General features: G+C 43.8%; 1 protein-coding gene across 1 annotated transcript; it reads left to right on the top strand.

Moving 5' to 3' along the window:
- Nucleotides 1-962: 962 nt before the first annotated feature.
- On the top strand, nucleotides 963-26776 carry LOC307254566 (capping protein, Arp2/3 and myosin-I linker protein 3-like; the record flags this gene model as incomplete). The annotated part of the gene is made up of 40 exons (XM_080032998.1): nucleotides 963-1020; nucleotides 3368-3462; nucleotides 6078-6128; nucleotides 6225-6284; nucleotides 7206-7327; nucleotides 7433-7527; nucleotides 7899-7969; nucleotides 8097-8170; nucleotides 8303-8378; nucleotides 8493-8581; nucleotides 8924-9018; nucleotides 9576-9662; nucleotides 10215-10324; nucleotides 10504-10581; nucleotides 10697-10773; nucleotides 11331-11435; nucleotides 11573-11642; nucleotides 12731-12812; nucleotides 13064-13160; nucleotides 13386-13440; nucleotides 13991-14163; nucleotides 14285-14353; nucleotides 14812-14905; nucleotides 15674-15772; nucleotides 15896-16015; nucleotides 16105-16218; nucleotides 16622-16797; nucleotides 16994-17081; nucleotides 17177-17296; nucleotides 20163-20229; nucleotides 20548-20735; nucleotides 21163-21242; nucleotides 22420-22593; nucleotides 23115-23313; nucleotides 23701-24385; nucleotides 24649-24761; nucleotides 24911-25037; nucleotides 25869-25940; nucleotides 26097-26204; nucleotides 26736-26776. The coding sequence occupies 40 exons, from the start codon at nucleotides 963-965 to the stop codon at nucleotides 26774-26776; spliced, it is 4554 nt and encodes a 1517-aa protein (XP_079889124.1).
- Nucleotides 26777-27977: the final 1201 nt, after the last annotated feature.

Here is a 27977-nt window from a genome sequence, read left to right as displayed (position 1 = left end):
TGGAAGAACCGCTCATGTCCGAAGCTGGATAATCAAGACCAACTCCACCAACTTAAACTTTGTGACAGACTTTGACATTTGACTTTCATGTTCCCTTCAGTATAAATTGTCATAACTTTGGCAACTCACTGATTCTAAACAGCTGACTGTTGTCTTTTGTATCAACATTTGAAACATTACCTCAAAGCTTAAAGGTATAGTGCAGCACTTTTGTTGTAAGCCTTCGAATTATCGTGCTTGAATTTTATACCTTCTGCTGTACATCCAGATTTTTTCTTAGCAGTAGAATCAACTACTAACTTTGTTAACGCTGCTTTACTGAGAAATACAGAGTTTTGTGGAGCTAATAGGCTTATTTAACTATGTGTCAACTTGTTTGGCGATGGCTTGAATGTAAACCAACATTCATTCATTTGAAAAAGTGAAACACTATAGCTTGAAAGTCTATGTGAAATCAAATGTATTGTATTTCACAGCTCTACATGTCTGTCATGCACATCACGTTTCCTGTGTTCTCCTGAGTGTTCACCTTATGTTGAAGGCTAAATCTTTAATAAATAGTAGCTTCTTCAGCCCTATTTGGGTGTTCTGCTGCACCTAGGACTCTCAGCAGCCAAACTACTGTTAATTCTCTAAAAAAGGTGTAACTTGTGCATGCGCTCTGTTGCCGGCTTTCACACAGGTAGCTATACAGCTGCCTCATTATCCCCAAGTGGTCCCCGCCCTCTCCTCCTCCTCATCCCTCCCTCCATGTCCCGTCGCTCCCACATCCAGCCTCCAAACATCCACAAGGCTTCTTCTTCTACTTCTTCTTCCAGGAAGTGCATCGGGCAGTCGGAGGCTCTGCTGGAATGCCTGGAAGAGAGACCATCATTTTTGTCATTTTCTAAGAGAGAGAGCGAGGCGAGCCAGCGGGGTGGAGGAGAAGAGGAAGGGTGGCGATAGGAAATCGACGAACAGAGATGGCTTCTAAAGAGATCACTGCCACTGGTTTCGTAAGTGTGAGCAAGGATATCACAGGTGGGTAAAGACCGCCGCTTGGTTAATTTGCTCCGAGTAAGCTACGCGTCTCGTCTCGGGTTATAACCGCGGTCGACCCCTGGCGTGTCTGCGTTCAGGCTCGGGATGCTTTTCCTCCGCGCGCGTCTAGCCGGGGCTGCATGCGACGCATTGGATGATGATTGTCATGAGCTACACCTTCATGCATTCTGTCCTGAATGCTTTGCGGGGTGTCTTTTTCCCCTCCCCGTGCATGTGAATTAGTCCATGTGCAAATTAATTATTTACAGTGTTATGTATAAATAAACCCTGCTGTAAATCCGCCCCTCTTGAGGGGGACGGGGGGGGATCAGGTAATAAAAACCCCAGCCTTAGGCCAAAGAGGAAAAGGGGCGTAGTAGATGATGGTGTGTAGCCTACTGATGGCGTTTTGTTCCCCGTTTTTACCAACATGCATGATTTCAAGATGACATTTTCCCTCAGTACCGGAACCCGTGCGTAGTAGTTTATCTTTGTTTTTCTGCAGCCTATAGAGCGCTATAGTGATTGCGTGCGCACGCGCATGTGCGTGCGAAAGTGAAGAGAAGGGAATGGATGGAGGCAGATGTTCACCGTATCTTGGCAACAAAAATGCACCGGCGAGACAAACCTACAGAATGCACAAATATTGAACAGCAACAGCTTACACGCGTCAAAGTCGCGGCACAGCCTTCAATTGAAAATCGTCCACGGGCGCCATGCACGCGCACAAACACACACACTCCACACATGCTCAGGGTATCCGGAGCAGTACTGCTGTGTTAATTACTCCTAATGGCTCTATTAGGCGCTCTGTGGTGATTAAATCCAGAGGAATCCCTGCCTCTTCTTTCAGTCACCTGCCTCCTCCTGCATGCACTGACTGACACGAGGAGCACCACGGGGGCCACAGAGGCCCTGGTGGCCTAAAGGGCCTCACAAGGTCACATGTGAGAGACTCCAGTCCAGATCTCATCTCAGTGTTTTATCAATGTTTCCATATCTGGCTCTGTGCTGATTTGTGTAGTGGTGATCATCACACAACAAACTGCCATGTATGTGTGTTTTGAGGCTTAGAATGTGCTGTGGTATGGTAAGCCCAATTTCAATTAAAGCAACAGTGCGTAACCTTTTCATATACAGTAAATGAATGCCGGTTACATTCAAGCCATCGCCAAACAAGCTCAGAATAAGTCAAAGTCAAAATATTCAGTATACACTGTGGCGACTCAGGCGGAGTATGTGCCGTATGCATGTCGGGGGTCACAGTATGCTGTTTGACAGGAACAGTTCCCAGTGACACACAGACACTGATGTGTCACGCTCCTCTTCTAATATAGTGAGTCACAACCTAAAGTAACTTGGTGAAAGCGTTGTGCTGAACTAATTTAGAAGAAAGAGGATGAAAATAGATGTGAGGCCCCATAGAACTACATGTGGGAGTGTTTTTGTGTTTTGTAGCACAACAAAAATAACTGTTAGTCTGTTTGCTTTACGTTGCATGGAGATTGTGCTGTTTGCATTTGAGAGGTTTGTAACTTATTGATACTGTCCAGGACATGCGCAGACTCGGACCTCATTGGATTATTTCATCGTCTGAAATGTCACGACAGGTCTGTTCAAATGACAAGCCGACAAATCATTCAGTTATTAGATGAAGACATGAATACGGGCCTGTCCACACAAAGGTCAAGGTGGTTAGTGGCGCACAGTTTGGTTTGGGCTGATTGGATTGTTATCTGAAATGACCATGCCATGATTATTACACGTATTTGATTGCAGATATTTTTGGGGGCATTTTTTTATCAGAGATTTGACTGTATAGCATGACATGGAAATGAGGCAATAGAGTGATGAGGGAAGACTTGTGCAAAGGTATCCTACCAGGGACATTATAGGCAAGGCAAGTATGTGCTACTAAATGTTTTTTTTGGTATACCATAAAAGAGATAGGAAGTAACCAGCAGTAAGCATTGTATCCCTTTTTATTTCTGTCAAACTCCTGCTGTTTGGACGTCTCAGATCAAATACTGTAGACTGAAGATGCAACATTAGCCTGACTTTGACAAACATAAATGCAGACATCATTTGCACCATAATAAATAACCTATCTCAAGGGTTTTATTCACTCCAACTTGATTTTTTACTCTGCATGGAATTTGAAATCACAGAAGACAGTGAGTGTCAAAAACAGACTACGGCATGGTTTGAAAAATGCTCCGGAGTAATGTGTTTTTTTTATTAAATGTTCTGAAAAATTAAAAGATGCTGGGGTGGTCCTTTAAGCGACTGTATGCATGTACATTTTTCTAACATTAGCATAACATTATGTTGTCGTTTCCTTCCACAGACAGCATCAGGAAGATAATTGACAAATCTTCTACCAAGTTTGCCCATGGCATAAAGCTCGACACCAAAAGCGGCAAAACGGAGGACAGAATACTGGTAAGTCTCTGCACTCATGGTCTGTTCTAGCTTGAATGGGCCTCTGTGCTCCAGTAACACTGGGCTGCTGATGGAGAACAGCACCTTCATTACTGCAGCATAAGCAGTCCCATGCATGCATCATGTATGTGTCCTGTCTTTGATGTTAACTTCCACTGCAGCGTTAATGGACCGGCAGAGGTAGAGATTTAACAGAGCTAGGGGAACGCCACTTTTTTTTTAACTGCGTCGTAACCGCTGCCCCCCTTCTGCGATGGCTGTCGGCGGCTTGGCTGGATGAATATTGGATAGACAGTATCTGTGGGAGGGGCTGTGGAACACAGTGGGGAGGCAGTAGTAGGGGGGCTGGCAGCTCACAGCCTTTGATTCTTGGTGGCTTTCATCTGAGAATATGAAACAAAGATATGAAATCTCAATTTGAGCGAGTGCAGCTCAGCCAGCAATCTGGATAAAATGTGGGGCAGTCAACTCTAACACTGAGGACCAGACCGTAGACTGGACCCTGAGAGAAGGCCTGTGTTTTCTCAATGCACTCGTATATGTGTGTGAAAGCACGCAGCATACGTACACAGTGGAGGGCAGGGATTATTGATTGAGTGCAGCAGTTAAGGCCACATGTCTGTATAAACAGGATCGTATACGATTCCCCATCCAACAGCAAGGAAGTCAGTGAATTTTTCATACTGTTTAAAAGGCTAGTGACTCCCGGTTCCCGTCCTGCAAGCCCCCGATGAGCCAATGAGCTTTCAATCCTCAGCCGAGCAAGCTTCCACTCAACGGACGCTTTTAAAGATTCTTTTCTGCATGTTCCGTCCTTGATATTCAGACACTTTGATATGTCAATCCTCCAGAAGAAAAAATCTGTCCTATAATCTCTCTCCAATCCATGTCTCATTTACTGCTCCCTCTTAAAAGCTAGAGTTCTCACACCTGCTGTGTGCACATAGGAAAACGTAGCTTGGAGTTTGATCAAACGTAGTGGGCTAGAGTTCTGGGGAAAGCGCAGAGCTTGAACGTGTTAAGGGTTTGTGTTCACGGAGGTTGGACAGATGGAGTTGAGTGGAAGATCTTTCTTCTCTCCCCTGTCACCGTCAATCACATGAATTTATCTAAATGATTCCTTGCGGAGGCCTTAGCCAAAGTGTCAAACTAGAGCCCATTAGAATATCAGCCCTGTAGAAGCTCTCCTGTAAAATTATACACCGCGATGAGTGTGTAGTCTCTCTTTGATGTGGGATACTTGGATAAGTCTGCATCATCATGATTTATTCCTGTTTACTTGTACGCTTGCTCTTAACTAGCCCCCCCCCCCTCCCCTCCCCTCCCCGCCCCCCAACCAAACTCATCACCGTAATGTGATACAGTCTGGTCTTTTTAATCAACCTTCCCCCTCTCTCTCCCTCTTCCTCCCTCTCTCTCTTGCTCTCTCTCACTCTCTTTCTATCTTGCACACTCTGAGTGACTTCAGACTTGCGTGTGGGCGTAAGAGGCTGTCAGCGTGTGCTTCTGACAGGCTACTCTAAAGCAAAAAAAAACATAACAGTGGAGTGGTAGCGCTGTAATTCAATTATTGCTTTTTCATTCCGGGGTGGGGCCTTGGTCCTCGAGGGAGTGTTTTAGCAGGGGCCATCAGAGAGAATGGAGTAAATGATTGGGAGCGACGGAGCAGAAGAGGAGAAGAAAAAGAGCAGAGGGCACAACTCAAGGGCTGGTGGAGAGCAGCGAAATGGCAAAATATCACGGCTCATTGTATGCCCTGATGGAGAGAGACAAACAGATTTTGTAGGGTGTGTTTGCAAGAAACAACTACAAAAAAAGAAGAAACTGCCGCTCATGAGCAAAAAGCGGAGGCAGAATCAGGTATATTTAACAGCTGCGTGACACCAATGCTTCCATGCCGAGAATAAGTGGGTGCAGGAATGCTGCGTGCGCTCGTTCAGATGACAAATAAGCTCTCGGCTTGCCTTCTGATTGTCACGCCTGTCCAAACTCCCGTCAACTTTGCGTTGCACTTCAAATTATCCCACACACACTTTAAGGCTGCAGAGGGCAAAGGGGCGGAGGTTGTGTAGCAAAAAACACTAATTTGGCATCCTGACCCAGCATGACCGGCATTTCTGGCCCTCGAACAGATCCCACGACTTGAAAGGTGGAGCGCAGACATCATCTACTGCTTTAAAAAAGTGGGCGGTTCTTCCCTTTAAGCTCGGACACCAAAGATGTGGGGAGATGCTGAATGAGCAGAAATGATTGTCTGTTGGGGCCAAAGCCACACCTCATGTGTCACATTAAATAAATGAGCCGCAGCGGACGTAATGTAAGGCTAATGAGATTACACCTCGTATTTGCGAGAATGTGATTAAAACGTTGCAACAAGCCGCCATTTCTCAGCCCGTATCGCAGGATGTTAATCTATTAATGTTGGACAACGCGTCTGTGACACCGAGGGCTTTTAGCTGGATCGATTCACAAATATAGAGATAGGAGTCCTCGTTTCCCTCTCATCATTACCATGGAAACTCCTGGGACATCTTTCTCTCCACGGGGAGCGGGACTGTGCAGTGAACCTTTCCGTAATCTTGATCCAATTTGCTCTGCTCCCTTGTTTTTTTTAGGTCCTCACAACATGGCGTCTCTATTTCCTGGCGCCGAAGATCCCCGCCAAGGTATTTTTTTATTTCACATCCAGTTCCTGTGCAGTACGATGCTTTTTCTTTTCTTCTGTCAATTACTTTGGAAGCTCTGTCTCTCTGTGAAAACAGGTAGAAACCACATTCAACTTCTTGGAGATTCGAGCTTTGAATTCCCACCCTGAGCATCAGGTAACTGACATCTTTAATACAGAAGTCTGTATGCACCACCCTCAATTGTTACAGCCGATTGTCTGCACAGTTGTATTATGGGAACATGATAAACTGTAGTGGAAAGTCCATAAGAAGGGAAGCTAAAAAAAAAGGGGGTCTGAGTTGTTTGGGAGAACATGTTATGAGAGGCTCTTTTAGTTTTCCTTTTTTTAAAATATATTTCAACCTTCGCTTTTGAGATTAATTACAGGAGAAAACATGATCAAGTAGCCACAAATTATTACTTTGGTTTGAGCCGCGTCAATCAATCCTATGACTGTGACAGGGCGTCATTCTTCCCATCACAGTCGACTATTATTACAAGCGACATGTCAGTCATTATTGATGACAGTCATTAGTGATGTCGGTCATTTGTGATGTCAGTGAAATTATATCTGTAGGAACATTCATTTCCTCCTTCACAAGTCTGCATGTTGCCTGTATGGCTGGCTTATATTTAAGGGTAATTTAGCTGAATGACAATCTAATATAAAATACCTCTTCATAGGAGAAAGTATCATTTTTAGGGACAACGTACGTTATTAAACACTACATCTTTCACCTGCTTATAATGATAATGTGTAACATAAGCAATCTATTATACATTTTCGTACTGCTTATACGTATATGATAAATGGGTGTTCATTTGAGTTTGCCATTTTCTTCAGTATCTTTTCAATCTGAAATTGAAGTTGCTGGAATATCAATAATTTTGTTGTGTATCAATAGCGTAATCATTTTCACTTCTAATCCAGGCATATTGAAAATTATTTCTCCATTCATTTACATAGGTAACAAAATCCAAAGAAAATTTGAATAATTCTAGGGAGGTTCTGAAAAATAAGGTTCAACCCTCCTCCTCATCTCACTTGATTTCTCACAGTACCGTTTTCTGCGCAGGTTATCATCGACACTGACAAGTCCAGCTTCTCCCTGAGGTTTGAGTCCCGCGAGCACCTCAACCATGTGGTCAGCCATATTAATTTTGCTCTGTCGCGAATATTCAACAACTCCATTTTTGCGTAAGTGTCACGGGAAAACCCTCTGAGATAATCACATACTGTACCCGCTGTGCTCAAGAATCCGATCGTCAAAACACCAACCATTGTGTTTCTGTATCTCCGCAGCCCTTCCATCTGTCATTCGGACAGCGACCTTTCTGAGGGCAGCAGGAAGTATTCGCCCAGCTCCGAGACTTCAGTGGAAACCCAGAGGGCCTGTGGTAATAAAAACACATTATCATCTAACATGGGGATCTGCACACATACACACACACACACACACACACACACACACACACACACACACACACACACACACACACACACACACACACACACACACACACACACACACACACGTGCATTCACTCACATGCACACAGAAAAGGGGCACATGCCAGAGCATTGAGAGGAAGTCGCCTCGCGCTCTTCACAAATGGTCTCCCAGATGTTCTTTCTAAAGTGCATTGTCACGCAAATAAAAGATTGATAATTGCTCATAACTGCTTCCATCAATATGGCTGACGGAAGCAGCTGTTGGCACAAACTCACAGTTAATTGTTTCTCTCCTCTCCTCTCTGTTTTGTCTCAGGAGGCTTCTCGGAGACGTACTCGGCTCTGTGCGACTATAACGGCATCAGCTGCAAGGAGGAAGTGCAGTGGGTAAGAGCTGTGGGACTGTGCCTGTGTCGCTGTGAGTGCTTTTGAGTGTTACGCACAGCACCGTGCACACAAATTGAAGGGGGTCATGTACTGCAGCAAACAGGCTCATGGGTAATGTTGCTCCTAGGATGTGGACACCATATATCACTCCCAGGACAACCGAGAGTTCAACCTGCTGGACTTCAGTCACCTGGAGAGCAGGTGAGGGGATGGGGGAGCGTTCCAACACGGTTGTCCTTCCCAGAGTGTGTCACCTCATTGACCTCAGGTTAAGTGATAAGTGTTATATAAATAAAAATGTGCTTACTTACTTACTTACTTTATCTTTCCCAGGGATTTGGCGGTGATTGTTGCATCGATGGCGTACAACACCTGGTTCACCAAACTGTACTGCAAAGACCTGCGCATAGTAAGTCTACTATTCTCTGCTTTACCTTTCTGTGTTCCTCGGTGATGGACGGAGGCAATAAGCAGAAGCTACAGGTGAAGAAGTTTATTTTGAATGATAACATTTTGCCTTCAGGGGTCAGAAGTCACTGAGCAGGTCCTACACACGGTCAGCAAATCCTCCAGCCTTGAGGAGATCACCCTGGAGAATGCGGGCTTAAAATCGTGAGTCTTTTACTTTTTAACCATTGGATATCCTGTATCATCTGTTCAATTAAAAGAGCCCTGATGTTTCTAATGGAAATAAACTGTGGGTCTTTCAAAGATGCATTCACTAGTCGAGGTGTCTAATTAACAAAACTATTGAGTTGCATTATGGGAAGTGTAGGATGCAGTGTTTGTAGAGCTTTGCCCACGGGATATCTCACAATCTGCTGTACTGATTGTGACCTTTTTCTTTATGTGTCTCTTGTGAGTCTTTTTTGAAAGTGCATATTGCCACAGTGTCCCTTTTTCAAATGGGTGTCTGTATTTATGACGTTTTTTATCTGTGGACCCACTTTACAGAGACTTCCCACAGAAGATGTCAGCCGCGCTCTCAGAAAATCCTGCTGCTGTCATCCACTCGCTCAACTTGGCCCACAACTCACTGGACAATCAGGGTACAAAGACACAACATCGACTTCAATTCATTACACAGATACAAAATGAACAGATTGAGACATGTGTTTCATTTGGATGATACAAAGGGATATAGTTTAATGTTGCTTTAAAACATGGAGAATTGGTTGATTTCCTGTTAAGTTGAGTGTAATATTTGGCTTTGACCTTGACCCACATTTATGCCTGTTGGTCACTGCACAAATACCTCTCTCCAAATATTACCAAGGACAGGTCTGATTTGATTTTCATAAGCCACGTAAATAAAGATAATCATCACTCAAGACAAGACTTAAACATTTAGAATACATCAGCTACTTAACACCTAGCATATAATGATGATAACAGATTGTATTTGGTGTATATTCCTCTCCTAGTATAAAAAAAAGTCCCTCATTTCAAACATCACCTGGTGCCTCGGGATTTAACTCAAAACATAATAAGTATTCACTGTAGAAGTAAAGGTTGCAGGAAAACAGAAAATGAAACGTCTAGGTTGAGAAGGTGAAAGAAAGTGATCAAACAAAGCACAACACCACCTCTTGTATGTGTTCCTCAGGTGTGTCCAACTTAATCCAGCAGGTGTGCCGCCTCAGCAAGGGCCTTCGTCTCCTCAACCTCTCCAAGACCTCACTCACCTCCAAAGGTTTGAGCCTGTCCACTCTCTGTTTACTTTCCCTCTCTAGTCTCTAGCTCAGTTATGTCCATCAAGTGCAACTACAGTTTGCAAGACAGTGACTCTCCAAAATAAAGTGGAAATAAATCAAATTAGTAACCCACACAATGCTGCAGCTGTCATAGTTTGGGTTTAGGGGAAAATAAAAGCTCCCAGATAATTGGGCCTCCTGGAAGCTCTGTTTCATGTTTTGACTCCGTATTGACATACTGTGTGATGCCTGGCTCTGCCCCGCAGGCTGCACACCTCCTGTTACTGTCTCATCTTCCCGTGTAGCCAGCAGAGAACTTAAATATTACATTGAAGCAGCAGATACTTCCCTTTACACCCTCTGATACCTGCTGCTGCTGCTGCAGATGTGAATGAATAATGGAGGGGCACAAAATGTTTGGAGAGTGTTCTCTGTCGTTTTAATATTGTACAACTACCCCCTTCCTCACACCGGCTCTCTCTGTTCTTCCTTTAATCTCTCTCTCTCTCTCTCTCATTCTCTCTCTCTCTCATTCTCTCTCTCTCTCTCAGGAGTGGTGTCTCTCTCTCAGGCTCTGTGCTCCAGCGATGAGTACTCCAACTCTCTCCTGCACCTGGACCTGAGCAAGAACCCCGGGGTCCTCTCAGGGGAGGACGCCTCGGTCAGAAAGCACAACCCACCTGGAAAACAAAAGCACACACACTGCTTTATTTATACGCCATTTTGCCGGGCCTAACATAACACATCTCTCTCTCTCTCTCTCCTTCTCCTTCTCCTTCTCCTTCTCCTTCTCCTTCTCCTTCTCCTTCTCCTTCTCCTTCTCCTTCTCTCTGTTTCCAGACCATGTATCTGTTCTTGTCTCAGCCCAACTGCCTGGTGCACTTGGATCTGTCGGGCACAGATTGCTCCGTGGACTCTGTGAGTATTTAATTGTCCGAGTACGATGAAACGTGGGGGGGGAGGGAAACATTCTTTAATCTTCGTGCTGTGCTTCAGCCCCAGATTAACTGTCTCCAACCTGTGTCTCACGCAGCTATTTGGGGCTCTTCTGAGGGGGTGCTGTGCTGATCTTTCCTTTCTGAATCTTTCCAAAAATTCCTTCTCCCAAAGGTTAGTTGTACATTTAGCACTACCCTAAATAATAAAGGGAAATCTGGGAATATATCATCCTCTTCCCTCTGTCCCTCCTCCTTTTTTCCATTATCTTCCTCTCACATTCAATGGGGAATCAGAAAAAAGCTTTGTGTGAATCACAGCAACACTGTGCGTGCTTGTGCTTGTGTGTGTGGGTGTGTGTTTGTGCGTGTGTGCGTGCGTGCGTGTGTGTGTGTGTGTGTGTGTGTGTGTGTGTGTGTGTGTGTGTGTGTGTGTGTGTGTGTGTGTGTGTGTGTGTGTGTGTGTGTGTGTGTGTGTGTGTGTGTGTGTGTGTGTGTTTTTACTGCCGTTTAAGAACCAGAACTCAGGGCGCTGTCTGCATAGATAAGACTCATGAATATTTAAGCAGAGCTATCCATCATTTGACCCCACTCGCTCCCTCTTACAGTATATTCATTCTGATTCTCATTGTGTGTGTACTCTGCGCTCATATTTACCCTGTGTGTCAACAATGTGACTCAGTCTCTTTAGAATGTCCACCCAATTTTTTTCTGTCTCTTTCTTTCCAATAGAAAAGTGAAGGACTCGCTGCCACTGTTTCGTCAGTTCTTCAGCTCAGCCTTCAGCCTCACTTATGTCAGCCTGGCCTCTATGAAGCTGCCCCCTGATGTTCTGAGGTACCCGAGTCTTAATTCTCTATTTCCTTTCATAAGACCACCTCTCCAGCCAAGCACACACAGTTGACAAGCCCCATATGTTCTCTTCTCCTTGTCTTCCCTTTTGTCTATCACTTCTTTCCCTGCTTTCTCCACAGGGCTCTGCTTACAGGGCTAATCTCCAATCCTCATATCAATGACCTTCATCTGGACATCAGTGGCTGCGAGGTAAGACTTCATCTCTTGTCATGCGATGGACTCCAAGCTGAAGTTAAAGGGACAGTTGGGTATTTTTTTCTCCCCAACCAGAGTGGAGGCTATCTATCCCGAATCATGAGCTCATCCTCAGTAAGACTTTTTAAAGCTTGTGAAATGATCCCAAGCACGTGGTGTGCCTCTCTTTGTAAAACCTGTGGAACATAATGCCATAGAAATGTGCAGAAAAGATGTGTGTCTATAGAAAATTAAATAGTGAGCTTACATAAAGACTCTTTGTGAATATCTGTACACTACAGTCAAGACTCAAGGCTCAGCACAGTTCCCATTCTGTGAGTGACACTCAAGTCACACATAAACACATGCATTTAGCTCACAAGTACAAAGATGTCCACGTGTTATGGCTCGAGCCAGAGCCAAAAAACCCACAGCTGATTGAAAAGTATTCATGGCCTTTATTTGAGCCATTGAGCAACTCACAAAGTGTATCGCTGTAAATTCCCCAATGCAAAATTGCTAAAGTAAACCACTGCATTCAAAACAGTGGGCTTATGTGAGAATTATCAGCAGTATTTTAAGTAATAGAGTAGTGACTATGCATTAGCTGTGTTATACTAATACTGTGTTATACTAATAATAATGGATTCCTTTTATTGATGCGTTAGTAAATCTTACAAAGCAGGTTAATTCACTTCTTGTTTATGTGCCCCCATAGCTTTCCAGGCTATTAGGATATTACATTATAACTTTGTTTTACTGTTGTTGTCTTACAGGTCTCTCTTGAGATGAGACCTTGTGTCTAATAAAGGTTGTTGTTCAAGTGAAAAAATGCTTTCACCAACCACTGAGCTCAGCATTCGAAAACATCTTCAGACTGCTTGCAGTGACATAAAAAAAGCATCCATAAATCTGCCTCAATGTGGAAAAAAATAGAACAATTCCCCAACGACTGAACCTAAAACGCCTCTGTATTATTCCTGAGCAAATGTTGGCGTCCCCTCCCTCTCTCTCATACTCTCTCCCTCTCTCTCTCTCTCTCTCCCTCTCTCTCTCTTCCTCTCACTCTCTCTCACTCTCTCTCTTTCTCTCTCGGTGTCCAGCTGAGGTCTGCAGGAGCCGCTGTTATCCAGGAACTCTTTCCCAGAGTCTCCTCCATAGCCACTCTGGATATCTCAGACAACGGTACTGTGAATAGCCGCAACACATCCCGCTGTGTCCTTGGTTTGAGTGGCCAATTAATGACTAGGCCATGCTGAGCTCTATTTATATATATATATATTTGTGTGTGTGTGTGTGTGTGTGTGTGTGTGTGTGTGTGTGTGTGTGTGTGTGTGTGTGTGTGTGTGTGTGTGTGTGTGTGTGTGTGTGTGTGTGTGTGTGTGTGTGTGTGTGTGTGTGTGTGTGTGTGTGTGTGTGTGTGCTTGTGTCGACAGGCCTGGATGCAGACTTGCTCACAGTGCTGCCGTCCCTCTCCAGACACCCCTCCCTCAAACACCTTCACTTGGGCAAGAACTTCAACATCAAGAACAGGTGCTCTATGCCGCTGATCTATGTCATGCATCACTGCAGTTATTTGTGTGTGCGGGTGAACACGAGAGCGCATGCGCTTACATGTGCATGACGCATGAATACACACGTCTGTGGTTGTATTTCCGTTTTCATAAGCGGCTGCCTCAGGCGAACTGCTCGCTGGCAGCAGGAAATGAGTGGCGCCAGCTCACCCAGCCCGGGCTCTCTCTGTGTTTGTGTCCGCAGGGTTCTGGATGAAGTCCTGCAGAAGCTGGTACAGCTCATACAAGAGGAGGAATGTGTGAGTGATAACACAGGGAGCGTCAGCACTAATACACACATGCTGTGAGATGATCATTTAACAGAAAAATCTGAAAAAATTCACAATTCCAGTGCATTTATTCTGGAAGGAAAAAATACCACAGATAATAAACTTGTTAGACTTTAGATACTTTTAAGTGTAAAGCAGTTTAACGTTAATTCCTTCAGTAAAATAATAAATAAAAGCAGCGTCAAATGTGTACCAACAAGCTAGATATTCTCGATTCCCGGAAACATTACTTTTGCATGATGTTTCACATTAATAATTACTGTCTCTCTGTAACCCTTGTAGGCGTAGTGTCTATATCACTACACACACATATTGTTAATAATTCACGCATACGGCGTGTAAAGTCATATTGGCAAGCAGCAGTCACATAACTGCACTTTATTCTCACGGCCCCCTGGTCCCCTCTTCTCTATCCAACTCTCAGTGTTTACTAAAAACTTAATTCACTCCGAAATAAACCCCCCAAAACACACACTCGCTACTTCACACATTCGTCATCCTCCTCTGCCTCTCTCTCCAGGCCCTGCAGTCTCTGTCGCTGACCGAGTCGCGTCTGCGTTCTCGGGGCACGGTGCTGGTCAACGCCCTGGGCAGCAACACCTGCCTGAGGAAAGTAGACCTGAGCGGAAACAACATGGAGGACATCGGAGCCAAGATGCTGAGCAAAGCCCTGCAGATCAACACCACGCTCAGGTGAGGTGCAAACCCCACTAAGGGAGGGGGGTGGGTGGGGGACTTCTTAGGTTTTCTGCAGTATAACTTGTGCTCCATATGGAGGTTTGTATTCAGTGCCACTCTTGACTTTACCCTGCAGGAGTGTGACATGGGATCGCAATAACACCTCCGCATCAGGATTTCTGGATGTGGCCCGGGCACTTGAACAGTAAGAGCAGGACTAGGTCATCTTAAATATGAAGTCTGTATATGCACTAGATAGAGAACACCTTATATACTGTATACCGGCTGCATGAACAGTATTGAATTTAGGACAGCATGATGGATTCACTCCCTATTGAAGTAACACGTTGACATTTGCGACGTGACGTGAGCCGAGCAAATCGTTGCTTTCCACTTCGGTATCTTAAATGGACCAGTCCTACCTTTAGGCGAAGTATGATATGGTTGTAGAGATCAAAGTATTACTCACTCTTTGGTACAGGAGGGATATTTTAGGGATGAGCTGCTTCCACTGGGGGATATTAACCTTAACTAACCCTTGAACGATGTGACCCACTTTATTTCCTCTCTTTTTACTGAACCCCTTCAATAACTCCAGCACTTCCTCTGCTCTTTCCTCTCTCTCTCTCTCTCTCTCTCTCTCTCTCTCTTTCTCTCTCTCAGTAATTTCACCTTGCAGTACATGCCTCTTCCCCTCAGTGACATCAGCCAGGCTTACCGCAGCGCCCCCGAGAGGACAGAGCAGGCACTAACTAAGGTTGGCATCGCGGACCAGCCGTCATTGTCAGAGAGAGAGAGACAGAGAGAGGGAGAGAGAAAGAGAGAGAGATTGACAGATCGAACAGAATCTGATGAAAGCAGCAGAACATTTTCATCACGTTGTTTGGCTTCCACCATTTGCATTTGCCTCATGAATTCATTAAGTGCCGGTGTTCAGGAATGAGCAGAAACTTTTTAGGAAACTGTGTCTGCAAAGAAAAAGATGGAAACTTTTGATCAAGCTGCTTATTTGGAGGCAAGCAAAACTCCAGTCGCCTACACCTTTCTCCATCAAAGTGCTTTCGCTCATTACTGCACACAGTGTGAAAGGGATGGGAGATGTAGATCACTCAGTGGTGGATACACAACAAATGGTCAGTTTACTCCAAAATCATTACAACATACATTACATTCTCAATGAACTTGCTTCCTAAGGGTGAAAGGAAATGAGCAAAATCCATTAAAATAACTGAGAAAAATGTTGTTTCAGCTATAATTAGGTTTCATTTGTTGATTTCATAGAGAAAGTTAGACAAACCTCTCCGCCTTCAGATGCTTTGTGGAAACAGGGCTCAGGAATGTAAACTATAACAAGACACAGCCTCCTCTCTTCTGCCTCCCTTCACTCTGCTTCATCATTGCTCTCTGTTTCCTCTGCAACAAATCTGCCAGTTTGCATCATCGCTTTGTCTTTCCTGTGTTTTTGCGGCCACACAAAAAAAAAAAAAAACATACGTGTTATATTGACACCTCTCTTCTGCCACAGATCCAGCGCTCCCTGGTCAGGAACAACCAGACCCAGCGCTTCTCTCAGAGGCAGGCTCTGCGGCTCCACCAGGGCCTGGTCACGAGCACAGCCGAGCAGGTAGCCCCCCCCCCCCCCCCACGATTCCCCCCCCCCTTTCCCCTAGCCTGTGTGAGTATCCAGAATTGCTGACTCCACCTTTTTAATGTGTGTGTAACACTCCCCCGTTTGCTTACTTCCAAGGTGATGGAGCGCCTGTGCGTGCGAGTCCAGCAGCAGGTGTGTTTGTTACGAGGTGTGGGAGAGATGGAGGAGATTCAAGCTGCTAAACAAGTGCTAAAAGAGGCCAGGAACTCCCGCGCTGTGAGTGGTGTGAAATGTGTATGAGCGTACGTTTTTTTTTTTCTTTGCTGTCACACAGACGTTTGAAAGCATTTTTATTTTCTCCCAAGCTGTATCCGTCTCTGTGCGAACTGGCTCATGTGCTGTCTGTGGACGGGCCCGTGCGGCAGAGATTGGACTCCCTGGCTGGGGAACTGGCCAAAGCTGCGGATACAGAGCTTCAGGTAATTCCAACAGCCTCTATTCACACACAGACCCTGCGTTCCAAATCGCATACTCTTTTCTTTTTACTATTCTACATACTCAAGCTGATCATTAAAAGTATGTAGTTAGCATGCACAAGGCCTACAATTGGGACATACTGTACTTTTACTTATTTCATCATAATATCGCACCTTGAGCTTTCCTCTCGCTTTTATATCCGTCGCATTGCTGGTTGTCAGAATCACCAAAAATGCATGCTGATTTCAACACTAAAATCCACGATCGGATGTAATAAATCATCCGGGTATTTTTGGGACAACCTAAAAAATTTTCTACCATACTAAATAAAAGGGAAGTAAATGGGTATATTGGAATGCAGCACATGATCCTCCACGAGTTTCTAATCGCTGCTTTCCATTGCAGGTGATCGTGGACTCCATGGTATCCCTCTGTCGCGAGCTCTGTCCTCTGTCTTCGTCCGCGGCGGAGAGGCTGAGTCCTCCGCTCTCGTCCGTCTCCGAGCGTGTGTCCATCCCTCGCTCCGCCATTCGGACAGCTCTGATGGAGAGAGCGGCGCAGGACGTTCACCGAGCCTTGGAGTAAGAAAAAGAGAGAGAGTGAGAGAGAGAGAGAGAGAGAGAGAGGTGGGGGGAAAAAGGGGAAAAGGAAGAGCAGCAGTAAAGGGTGGCAGCAATAAGTCTGAATCTGATAAGCCGGTTATTGATTTCCTCTCGCTCTAACCAAATCGTTTCCCGTCTGTCTCTCTCCCTTTGCTCCAACCCCAATCGCCTGCAGAGAAGTCAAGCTGTCAGTGGTTTCCTATCTCACCAACTCCATCGTGGACCAAATCCTGCAGGAGCTCTACGCCACCCATAAAACCCTGGTAACACAGTCAGCACATACAGTGTGTCTAAGGCAAAAATATAGTGATTAAAGTTAGGTTGTCAAAAAGACTGTTTGTCCGTCTGTCCGTCTCAGACTCGGCAGGTGTCTCACCTTAAAGGCTGGGACGGGACATGTGAAGAAGGGACCAGCTGGAGGTTGAACCGACACAGAGACTCTCTGGACATCACAGACGAGGAGCTCAGCACCAGCATAGTGAGTTTTTAACATGCAGTGTTTTGATGGCCAAGCTCTCTTTGGGCATATATCCATCCGTCCATTCTTCTTTATCTCAACTTTTCACATCATCAAGAATTTTAAAATATTGTTCCTTAGGGCTATATGCTCATTTATTTTGTAAATAACTGTCACTGAGCGTATTTTAATTGTGTGGTTACTTAGTATCTGCTTTTCCAAATATTAACGTTTTTTACAAATCGTTCATGTTTGTAGTTCAAATCTAAAACGTCTCCATTAAGTTTTATTTTATTGACAGAAACTAGGCTACTTTAAATAGCAAGGTTTCAGTTTCATCACCGCTTTTATCAAACAAGTGCCTTCTTGGTTACCTGCAAAAAACATTACATTTTATTTATGAAAAGGTGAGAAAACTGAACCTCTTACTGAAACAAAATAAGCATAAATCTGTTGACAGAGTAAAAGAGCAGCTCAAACGTTTACTGGACAGCAGGTTCATTTGCAGGAGTGAAGTGTTCCTCTGACATTATCTCAACAATCTGCCATAAGCCTGTTTCATTCAGCCAGACATTCAGTAATTATTCATGTAACTGTCTCCTTTACTTGCCATGAATTTAAAACATTTAGTTTGTAAAGCTGATTCATTCTACTGCATAGTCCAGTGTTATCTCAGCCGTGCAGCAATTCTTCACAAGACCTTGACAGGTTTAATTACTTTTCATTCAGTAAAATGATTCCCTCCAAGCTAACAAACATTTTGTGATCAGCTTTAATCTGCATTCATGGAAATGAAAAAATAATTAAAAGGTTGTTTCTCTTTTAAATGATCTGCCTTAGTCTAGATGTTGATAACAGTATTATTTTTGTTTTCATTGGCTAGTTTCTGAGGTGCCTCAGGGAACCATCCCAAGTAGCATAATTTTCTTTCTTTACATGTGTCCTCTCTTTCATTACTCGTGGGTATATTTCCTTAATTTTTAGGCTGACAACACTCTTTTGCATCTCCGTGTAAAAACAAACAATACAATTCATTTGAAAGGTCCTGCCTCATGGTACATAACAATGATAACAGACTTTCTCTAGCTACAACAAGAGCAAGTCTGAGTTGGTCGAGGCTGATCATCTACAGCTATGTTGTCAGCTTAGGGTTTTTCCCCAATAAGCAGTGTATTTTGGCGGTACTGATCCTCCCGACTTTAGTTCTAAGTGAAATGCCTGAGAGCTCTTCCCATCCACGTAAAAATATAAAAGGAAACCAAATTGGACGGACAAATGCCCCCCTTCAATAATAACACACACATTCCTCTTCAGATATAATGAACAAATGCCTCTTCAAATAACGAATGCTTCTGAATGATTGTATTACTATATATAAACAAAAAGGCTTGTAATCAAAAATCAATCACTTTGCACAAGACCAAGAGCTTTCGGGACCCAACATGAACTTTAACCAATGGCAGACAACCCTATTCCCCCTAAATATGGGTGTCATTTTGAGTTGTATTTTGCCAGTATGCAATGGGGCTGTCTGCGCTGGACATTTGCAAGTGCCGATTGCCCACTTTCTAGAATGAGAGCTTGCCCGCCTACATTTCTCATTTCCCACCTGTGTTATGCCTACAAAAAGGCACCCTGATTGACCAGAGGTAAATTGTACCTAGCTGCTCCCAACTTCAATCAAAGGAACCAGGCTCCACAGTTTGCACCACAGGTGATTAGAATCCTAGGCCAATCACTTTCAGAGCCAGCCATATTGAACACGAAAACACACAACACAAAACAAAACAATACCAAGAAAATAGTTGACTGCCACAGTATTTTACTGTACATATTGGTAATATTCTTCTACAATGTCAACACATTTTAATAAGGTAAATGCAGAATCCCATATTTTGTTTTGAACGTGTTCCTTATAGTTTTGAGAACAGTGTCTTAGCAATTGAACATTTTTACAGAAATACACATTGTTGTCAGGTTTTTGTGTATTAATGGAACAAGAACTCTTGAGTTTTGGTTAACTGAATGTATTTTGTGTCAAATGAATGACAAAAATAAACCACAGTTTGGACCTTCTGTATTGCTGACTGTGTAAAGAGCTTTGCACATGTGGCTCCAGTTGTGCCCACTGTCGTTTAGCAATCGAAAAAAACAGTAAATGCCTATGTTAGGATGTTGACATGCTCAAAACGAAAATATAATATGTGTAGCAGTTTAAACACAGCATATTCACCAGCTTAGTTAAGCATTCTAACACTTGCTAATAAACACAAAACCCAAAGTTCAAGTATAAATCAAAGTATTGGAGACATCAACATGTTGACCTGATGAAAATTCATATGACCTCCACAGTTATGACAGTCCATCCTGAGGGGAACACATATCTGTACAGAATTGCACAGCAATACTCCCCAAACTTGTTGAAATATCTGGCCAAAGTGGCAGTTAAACAAACATTAATATCCCTAGAGTCCCACCACGTCTACAAAGCTGAACCATTAATCTGCCGTGGTTAACCTTTGTGCCAAAATCTTTGCGCAATCTTTCCCGCTGACCTCATTTTAATTAACAATCGATTTCAATACTTGGATCAGTTTCCTTCAGCTGACAATATTTCCTATAATCAGGCTTTTGCCTCCAGCCACTGATTACTCAGAGCATCAATTGTTTGTACTGTTGTTCACCTTTTTAATGTGACAGTTGGTTATGTTGTATCGTCCAGTTTTACCCTTTGTGCAGTGTTGTTTTTTCAATAGTGACTTGATTTGACAAGAGGCCTAAGAGAGATCATGTTTGTCCGTTCCTGATTTTCTGCATTACACTCTCTTCTTTCCCCGAATCCCCCCCACAAGCATCTTAATATCAGCTTTTCCTTTTTTTCTCCCAGGACACAATAGCCATTAAGAAGCACAGCTCGAGAACAAGACGAATACGACCTGTCTCCACCAGACTGAGTGAGTATTGCTGTATATCCTCTTATCCTCCTCTTTCCTGTCTCGCTCTAACCCCATCCCGTCTCCATTAGTGTGTTTTTTTCTGTTGGCTCTCTTTCCCTACTTTCCTGTCTTCTCCATTTGAGAAGTCACTTAATGGCTGCTTTAATCTGGCTCAGGCCCAGTCTTGAGCCAGTACATCTCAGAGCAGACGCCGAATGTTTCAAAGTTGCCCACTTTGAAGCGATGGCTCCCTTCGATCCCCACATCTTGTCTGACGTGAGTGCCTTTGCCTTCTCACTTTCACATCCCCGATAAACCTTTCATCACTGCCGTCAGGTCTGTGTGACGACTCTAGCTCCTCCCCGCCCCCCTCCGTGCCGTCCTACTCCTCGCCGCTGTCCCGCTCGGCATCCTGGGAAGGCCTGTCGGAGCTGCCCACGCAGGGTCTGCCTCTACATCATGTGACGCGGGTTCGGCCAAGGCCTCCACGAAGGCACAAAGGAGGGCACATCCCCACAGAGGCAGTAAGGCACTTTTTGGCGTTTAATATTATGTAAAGTAAAAGTTATCCATCTGTCTGTCTTTCTTTCTCTCTCTCTCTCTCGCTCTGCATAATTCTCCCATTCCCTAATGTTCGTGCCCGCTGGCAGTGACTCGTGTCTTTGTCAGAGGTAATCTATACAAAGTGGATGGCTGCAATTGGATAATGTCATCTCACGGAAGCCAGTGTAATCCATTTCTTTTATTGCATACAAAACATTTACAAATGAAACCCAGTGCAAGTTAACTGACTTTTTTTGTGTGTGTGTGTGTGTGTGTGTGTGTGTGTGTGTGTGTGTGTGTGTGTGTGTGTGTGTGTGTGTGTGTGTGCGTGTGCGTGTGCGTGTGCGTGTGCGTGTGCGTGTGCGTGTGCGTGTGCGTGTGCGTGTGCGTGTGCGTGTGTGAGCGCAGCATTGCAGTGAAAACGGAGGAATAAGCCCTCTTGATGACGGACTCCCAGATTTCTACACTAAAAGAGTGCTCCCTGACAGGTGAGAGCTACATTTTGTCACAACTTGTTGGGAGCGGGTTAGTCAGCACAGCAATTTAGCTCTCAGTGATTTATTTGACAACGATAACTTTGTGGTAATGGTTACGAGGCAGGTATGACACGTACCATAACGACCATGACAGAGTAGAATATAACAACGAAACAAAAGGATGAGTCCATCAGTTGAGACAAAGAAGAGGGATAGACACAGACACTGCGTCACTTTCACTCCTTCTGCTTTTCACATTTTGAACGTTTGGAACGATTTCCCTACTTTCCGACCAGTCGTTATTCTCTATTGATTTCATCGTGCCTTGTAAATCAACTCAAGGCTCTCCAAACCTGCCTGAGATGGGTAATCAATCACAGTGGGCATAAGCAAAGAAAGAAAGAAAGGAAGGAAGGCACACTACAATACACACTACACAATGGATGTATCACAGTTAAAAGTATAAATAAGTGAAAAGTGTTTTTTTAATGGAAATAAAATCATTGATCAATGATGAATCTGAGCAGCAGGAACGATGGTGCTGCAGGTAGGGACTGTTCCTCTCATGTCTTTATTCTCCAGGAACGATCTGTCATTGTGATACAAAGGAGCTGTTGTATTAAAGGAGTCATTATAGTCTCTCGCTAATTAACTGAGGGCATAACATTCAATTTATCAGTTGTATAAAGTCACTACGCGTTCGTTATACTAAGTGGGATGTTTTCATAGGAAGCTAAAAGCTCTTGAACAAGGCATGAGCAGAAATCAAAGATGAAATAATACTTACTGCTTTAGGAAATTAAGGTTTGTTCCTACTGTCATCTTTCAAACGGACTGAAAACACCATCTTATAACCTGCACAGCCACCAGTGTGATCCATTTAATCGTATAGATACTAGGCTACAGCAGATCAGTATGCTTTTATTCTGCCGGAGCTGCATTCAGTTACAGCCACAGCTTATCATCCACACTGCAGATCATCAGGATAAGTCAGTGCTTTTAATAGAATTAGATTTATTGTATAAAAAAAGTTGCAAATCATTGTGTGGCAGAGCAACGTGCCAGAGGAAAAAGCAGACAAAGCGCTGGCGTGGAAAGCTGTGGCGAAGTCACCCACGTCCAAACAGAGACATTGTGAGGATTGCACTGGGCTGTATGTGTGACATTGAACCTCCCTGTCCTCTTTCAGTCAGCTCTCCTCTCTGCACAAAGCCCACTCACTGAGGAGGAAGAAGAGGAGAAACATGCTGGCCATCTTCGGTTTCCGTAAGAACCGCAACCAAACCATGTCCACTCCGGGGCCGGAGTCTGAAGCCGATGTTTACGCAGATGTGTGTCACACTGTTGCTACGGCACCCATGGGGTTGGTGTATGCACAAACACAAGAAACACACTGTACTACTGAGTAGAATGTCATGGCCTTGAATAGACAACAATGTGCCCACGTGATGCACTATGTAACAATAAAGCACACCTTCTTTTCCCTTCAGTATTCTACTCCACAACGTGACATTTTCTGCTGTTTCTTCAGTGTTCTTGTAAAAAAAATCTGCAGCACTGAAATGCAGACATTCTCTGACAAAACTCCCTCTAAATCTCCCTCATTGCTTTGTTGTTACGATATGCGGCTGGTAGCTGCCAAAGTGCAAGCGGCCGATGCCAGCGTGTGTGCACAGATTAAATGACAGCCGGCAAGCTTCGGCTCTCAGCCAAGTGATTTAGAAATCGACACGCTAGATGTCAAACACAGATTGGGATATTTACAATTTAAAATAACATTCTTTTCAAATGTGTTTCCTCTTTACTCTTCGTCCTGTATTTTGAATGCATGGAAACATACGTATGTGCGGCAGACTTTCATCTTCTGTGTCCTCCAACTCTTAGGACTGCCACAGAGAATGTGTACACACTCCTCCAGCCTCCGAGGTCCGCTGCCAGAGCCGGGTCCCCTGGCGAGGGTTCTGACGGGAAAATGAGCGAGCACCAGGGGAAGAACGCTCTGGTTTTGAGTCCGCCAATGGTGCCGGGCATCCCTCATCCGGGCATGGGAGGAAGCAAACACCTCTTTTTTTCTCCAAGAGAGGTACAGTCAGTGTGACCCATCACATATGGAAGTATATCTTCTGTTTTTAATGAAAAAACAATCATTGAATTTCTAGCACTGAATATTTATGCATTGCAATTTTATATCTGTGTTCTTCCTCTTGGAATTTTCACCAACACATTTTTACATTCATTTTCATGTTCACAATTTCCAAATCAAAAATTGCAATAGATTCCAGATTGTAGTTTGGGAGTGTCCGATCGAGCAAGGAGAGTAGATGGAGAGAGAGAGAGAGAGAGAGAGAGAGAGAGCAGCAGAAGAGTGTGGCTGTGTGTGGAGGAACAGAGAATATGATAGAGATCAGTATGTATTGAGTTCACAGTGCATTCTGAAGGTATATTGACTCTTCTTGTTGTGTTTTGACAGAAATCTGACTTGGATGCTGTGTTTGAGCCGCCACTGGATACTGAAAGGTACTGGATGGACGACAAACAGAGGCCGACAGAGACGCTGCAGGCAGAGAGGCAGCGCTTTGATAACAGGCTGCAAGAAAGAACATCCGGAGAGCCCAGGACAATGGACAGACCAACAGACAGGTACTGGACTGAGAGTAGACACCACTCGGACAGACACGTGGACAGACAGTGGACTGTGGACAGACACACCCAGCGGCAGATAGACAGAAAAATAGAAAGGCAGTGGATGGGCGGCAGACAGCTAGACCGGTCGTGGTCGGAGAACAAGCCATCGCCAGACATGCAGGTGGACAGTGTGTGGACTGAGAGCAGGCAGCCGGGCAGGAAGACAGACAGACAGGTAGTGCAGACGCTTCATTTGGCGCAAAGGCCGCTGCCGCCGTACCCGTCAGACAGGACGCCTTCGCCCAAACAGGACACGGATTCTCTGAAAAGTGACGAGGCAGCAGCTACGGACTGGAATCAGCAGGACGTGCCAGGAGACAGACTGATGTGTCCCGATGGCGGGTTCACTGAGGGATGGAGAGGTCGCCCTGCTCCCTGTGCATCTAAACCCGATCCCCCGCCGCAAAGCAGCAAGCCCAGCCTGAAACTGAGGACCAGGCATCGGCTGGAAAGCGCAGAGGCTCTAGCAGGTACTTCATTTCCTCCCCAAGTTTCTGTGCTACAGTAGCAGTTAAAGTTGTTATAGTAGTTTAGTGTATTGTTTGTCATTATATTGAAGATCAGACAACAATACAATCGCATTTAGGTAGCACACAGAGACATAAACATTCAACATTTACTGGGAGATATTAAGTAATATAGTTAGTTAAAAAAGGAGAGGTCAGCCCTTTGTAAAGAGTGTTTGAGAGTAAATAGTTCTCCAAAATCAGGCGTTACTTCTTTTTATTCATAGGTACAGAGGAGGAGGAAGAGACGGAGGAGGATCCGGTAAAGATGGACAGGAAAGAGAGAGGAGGAAGAAGAAGAAGAGACTCGGATGGTCATCCTCCTCCGATTCCAGAAAAGGTGTGTCATTTATAACCATTATATGCATGGTTTGGTTTTGAGTCGAAAGCTAATATAATCTGCACTATTCACAATGAGTGGCTACTGTGCATCCAGAAGCAATTTACCAGTTGCATTGATTGTCTTTTCCCTCTTTTTTTTTGTTTCAGCCAAAGACGTCTTCGTATGTGACTTTCCCAAAAGATTCAGCCAATGAGAAGAACTTACCTCCTCCACCTGTTCCACCACCTGTTAACAAGCCTGCACACGGATTACCAGACAGAGCTGCAAGTCAAGGTAACTCCACTGACAACACTTAAACATGGTGTTGACACGTGTAGGTTTCACTCTAGCTATCTGTTGCTCTGGTCTATCTTGGAGCAGGAAGCTGCAAGCTGAGAGGAATATCGTGTGAACTGGTTTATTGAAGGCATCATGGACATTCAATCAAATTATATAAAGTCGCAAATACATAGCACAACCTACGTGATAGGTCTACTGTTACGTCATGTGTTTCCTCCCTTGTACGAATTAAACCAAGATATTTAAATTGTTAAATAGGTATTTAGATATGCTGGTAAGCTGATTTGGTTCCCTTTTGAGATGGAGCAAGGCTATCAATTTCCCTAAGTTTCTTGTCGTTATGCTAAGCTAAGCTACTTAACGGCTGGCTGTAGGATTGCATTTATTGAACAGACACAAGGCATCGAACTCCTCTTACACCTCTCAACAAGGAAGTGTTACTAGTAGCTGAACTATTCCGATACTGCAACCATATCTTCATACATATAACATTACATTACAAACAAAGAAGTTTGTCTTTTTTTATTTAGCTCTGAATATAAAACATGCCCCACTAAGTACTCCTCTAAAACACAACTTCATATAATACTGTATATATTAATATATAGATAATATACATATACTTTCCTCCAAACAGAGGAAGTTAACCGAGATAAAGGACATTTCACTAAAATGTTAGCCATAAAATCATCATATCAGGCACAATAACAAATACAGAGGAACCATTTAACCTACTAATTTATTTGGCTAATGGCAATGTAGCTAAATGTTACTGTGCACAAACTGTGTCACATGTATATAAAGCTTTTTCCTCCTGTTGTTCAGGCGACGAAGGTCTGAGATCTCAGGCCCCAGTGAAACCACAGAGACACAGAAAGGCCATGTCTTGTGACACAGGTACAAACTGTCTTGTACATTTTTTTCTAATAAATTGTGGCCACACAATATAATTCTGCTTGGAACACGTGTGTACATATTGATTTTGTGTGTAAAGCGTTTGTATTATCGTATTTTATCGTTAATGTGTGTTTCTTTTGTCCTCACTCAACTCAGGCACTGACAGGGAAAGCCCTAATAACGTTGAGAAGCCCCCAAATCGCAAACCCCCCATGAAAAAACCTAGACTACCCCAAAACAGAAATAAGTCACTGGACTTGTCTGGTATATGTCTCTTTTTTTATTTAACTGTGTGTGCATGCACGTGCGTATTTGCGTGTGTGTGTGTGTGTGTGTGTGTGTGTGTGTGTGTGTGTGTGTGTGTTTGACTTAAGACACTTTCAGGGACACACACTAGACTTCAGACCGGTTGATTGGGATTGGCTTTTGCAATTAGGGACAAAAGCTGTGTCGTGTTGTTTACAACATATGCTATTGCAGATGTACATTCTGCAGTGCAATATTGCCTCAACTAATTCTGTCGCTCAATGGGTAAGTCTATGTTAAGTCCCCAAAAGTGACCTAGGTCAACGTGTGTGTGTGTAGTAGTAGTAGATGTTACAGTGTAAATCAACAATGTGCTTTTGTGTCTATAAGATGACGTTATAATAGAAAAAGGTGTATGTCTACAAGTTTCGGCAGCTAATGTTGCTGTAACTTACTGTAGAATAGACACTAGTATTGGTCAATAATATATTGTCTTTTTGTTATAAGAGCCTGGCAGTGACCAGGTTCCTCTGCTGTTCTACTTCACAGACAGTCTCAACTCAGCCTCTGGTCAGAGCGATCTGTTGTGATGCCTGAGAGATCTCAACTGCCATCATCTGGCCGTGATGTTGTCATGACAACAAGGAGCGAGGACACAAAGAAATGACATGACAGACGACATAAAACATCGGTCACTGACTTCTGTTGAAAGACTGTCCTCTCGTCTTTGTTTTCCCTCTCACATGCTCAACTCTTTGTGTGGCCACAGTATTTTAACAGTATTTGTTATGTTAGAAAACCCAAAAGATCCTTGTCTTTTGTGTTGGCGGAGCAGAGGGCCAAGTGTCGGAGCGTCGTGGCTTTGATAGACGGAAAAGAAAAAATGTCTTTATTAGAATGTGTTTTTGTCCAATATGCGATGCATTTTCTGACCGCTGATACAGCTGATTGCCTTGGTTGAACACTTGAAAATGAGTTGCTTCTTATCAGATGAAACTTGGTGATTTATATCTAGTTTTGCTTTCAGGAACTGAAAGGTAATATATTTTATAGAACAAAATAAATATTATGTATGAGCACTGTCACTGTATGAATAAAACACTAATGGAAACAGCTGCTATGGCTACATTCTTAACAATGGTTGTTTCTCAACCGAGATTTGTTCCCTAATAAGGGTATCCTTCAGTTCAAAACCATGAACTGAGCAGACTACTGGCTGCTCAGTTCACCTCAGTGTTAAGGCATCAATGTTTTAAATTAATGGCTGTAACTGTTTTGGTTCACTCTCACAAGGGTATTTTCTGTCACAGCAGGAAGCTATAAAAACCCACTGTTAGCATCGAGCTAATGAACACACAGCAACTACACATTCAGTTATTTACTGGGTGGAAAACAGCGAAAAGGAGAGTGAGTAAAGATGTACTTTCATCCTACAAAAAAATCGTCTCTAATTTCAACTTAAAATGTAATAATAAGTGTTGTGTTTTCAGGCTTGTTTCTGCCACCTCCTATATGGCCAAACAATCTCAAATCTTTCAACATTAATTCAGTTGCTGTTATTTATGTACATGGTAAACTGCACCTTGCCTATGATTAAAACGTATTCATCACCAGAAAACGCCAATAACGAAACCAAAAAAGCTGGTTCTAGAATAAAACGATCCCACTGCCTGACTGGGTTGGATGGCAAAATTTACTTTCTGATTTAAGATATGTCCCCTCTCCGGTTGGCATGGCAACCTCATCTATTCATGGGAGTCAAACAATGTTAGAAACAGCAGGGGGCGACTG

This window comes from Ammodytes marinus (genome assembly GCF_949987685.1).
Source record: "Ammodytes marinus genome assembly, chromosome: 8".
NCBI lineage: Eukaryota > Metazoa > Chordata > Actinopteri > Uranoscopiformes > Ammodytidae > Ammodytes > Ammodytes marinus.
The sequence above is the reverse complement of the archived record's forward strand: the minus strand, read 5'-3'. Positions and strand labels throughout refer to the sequence as shown.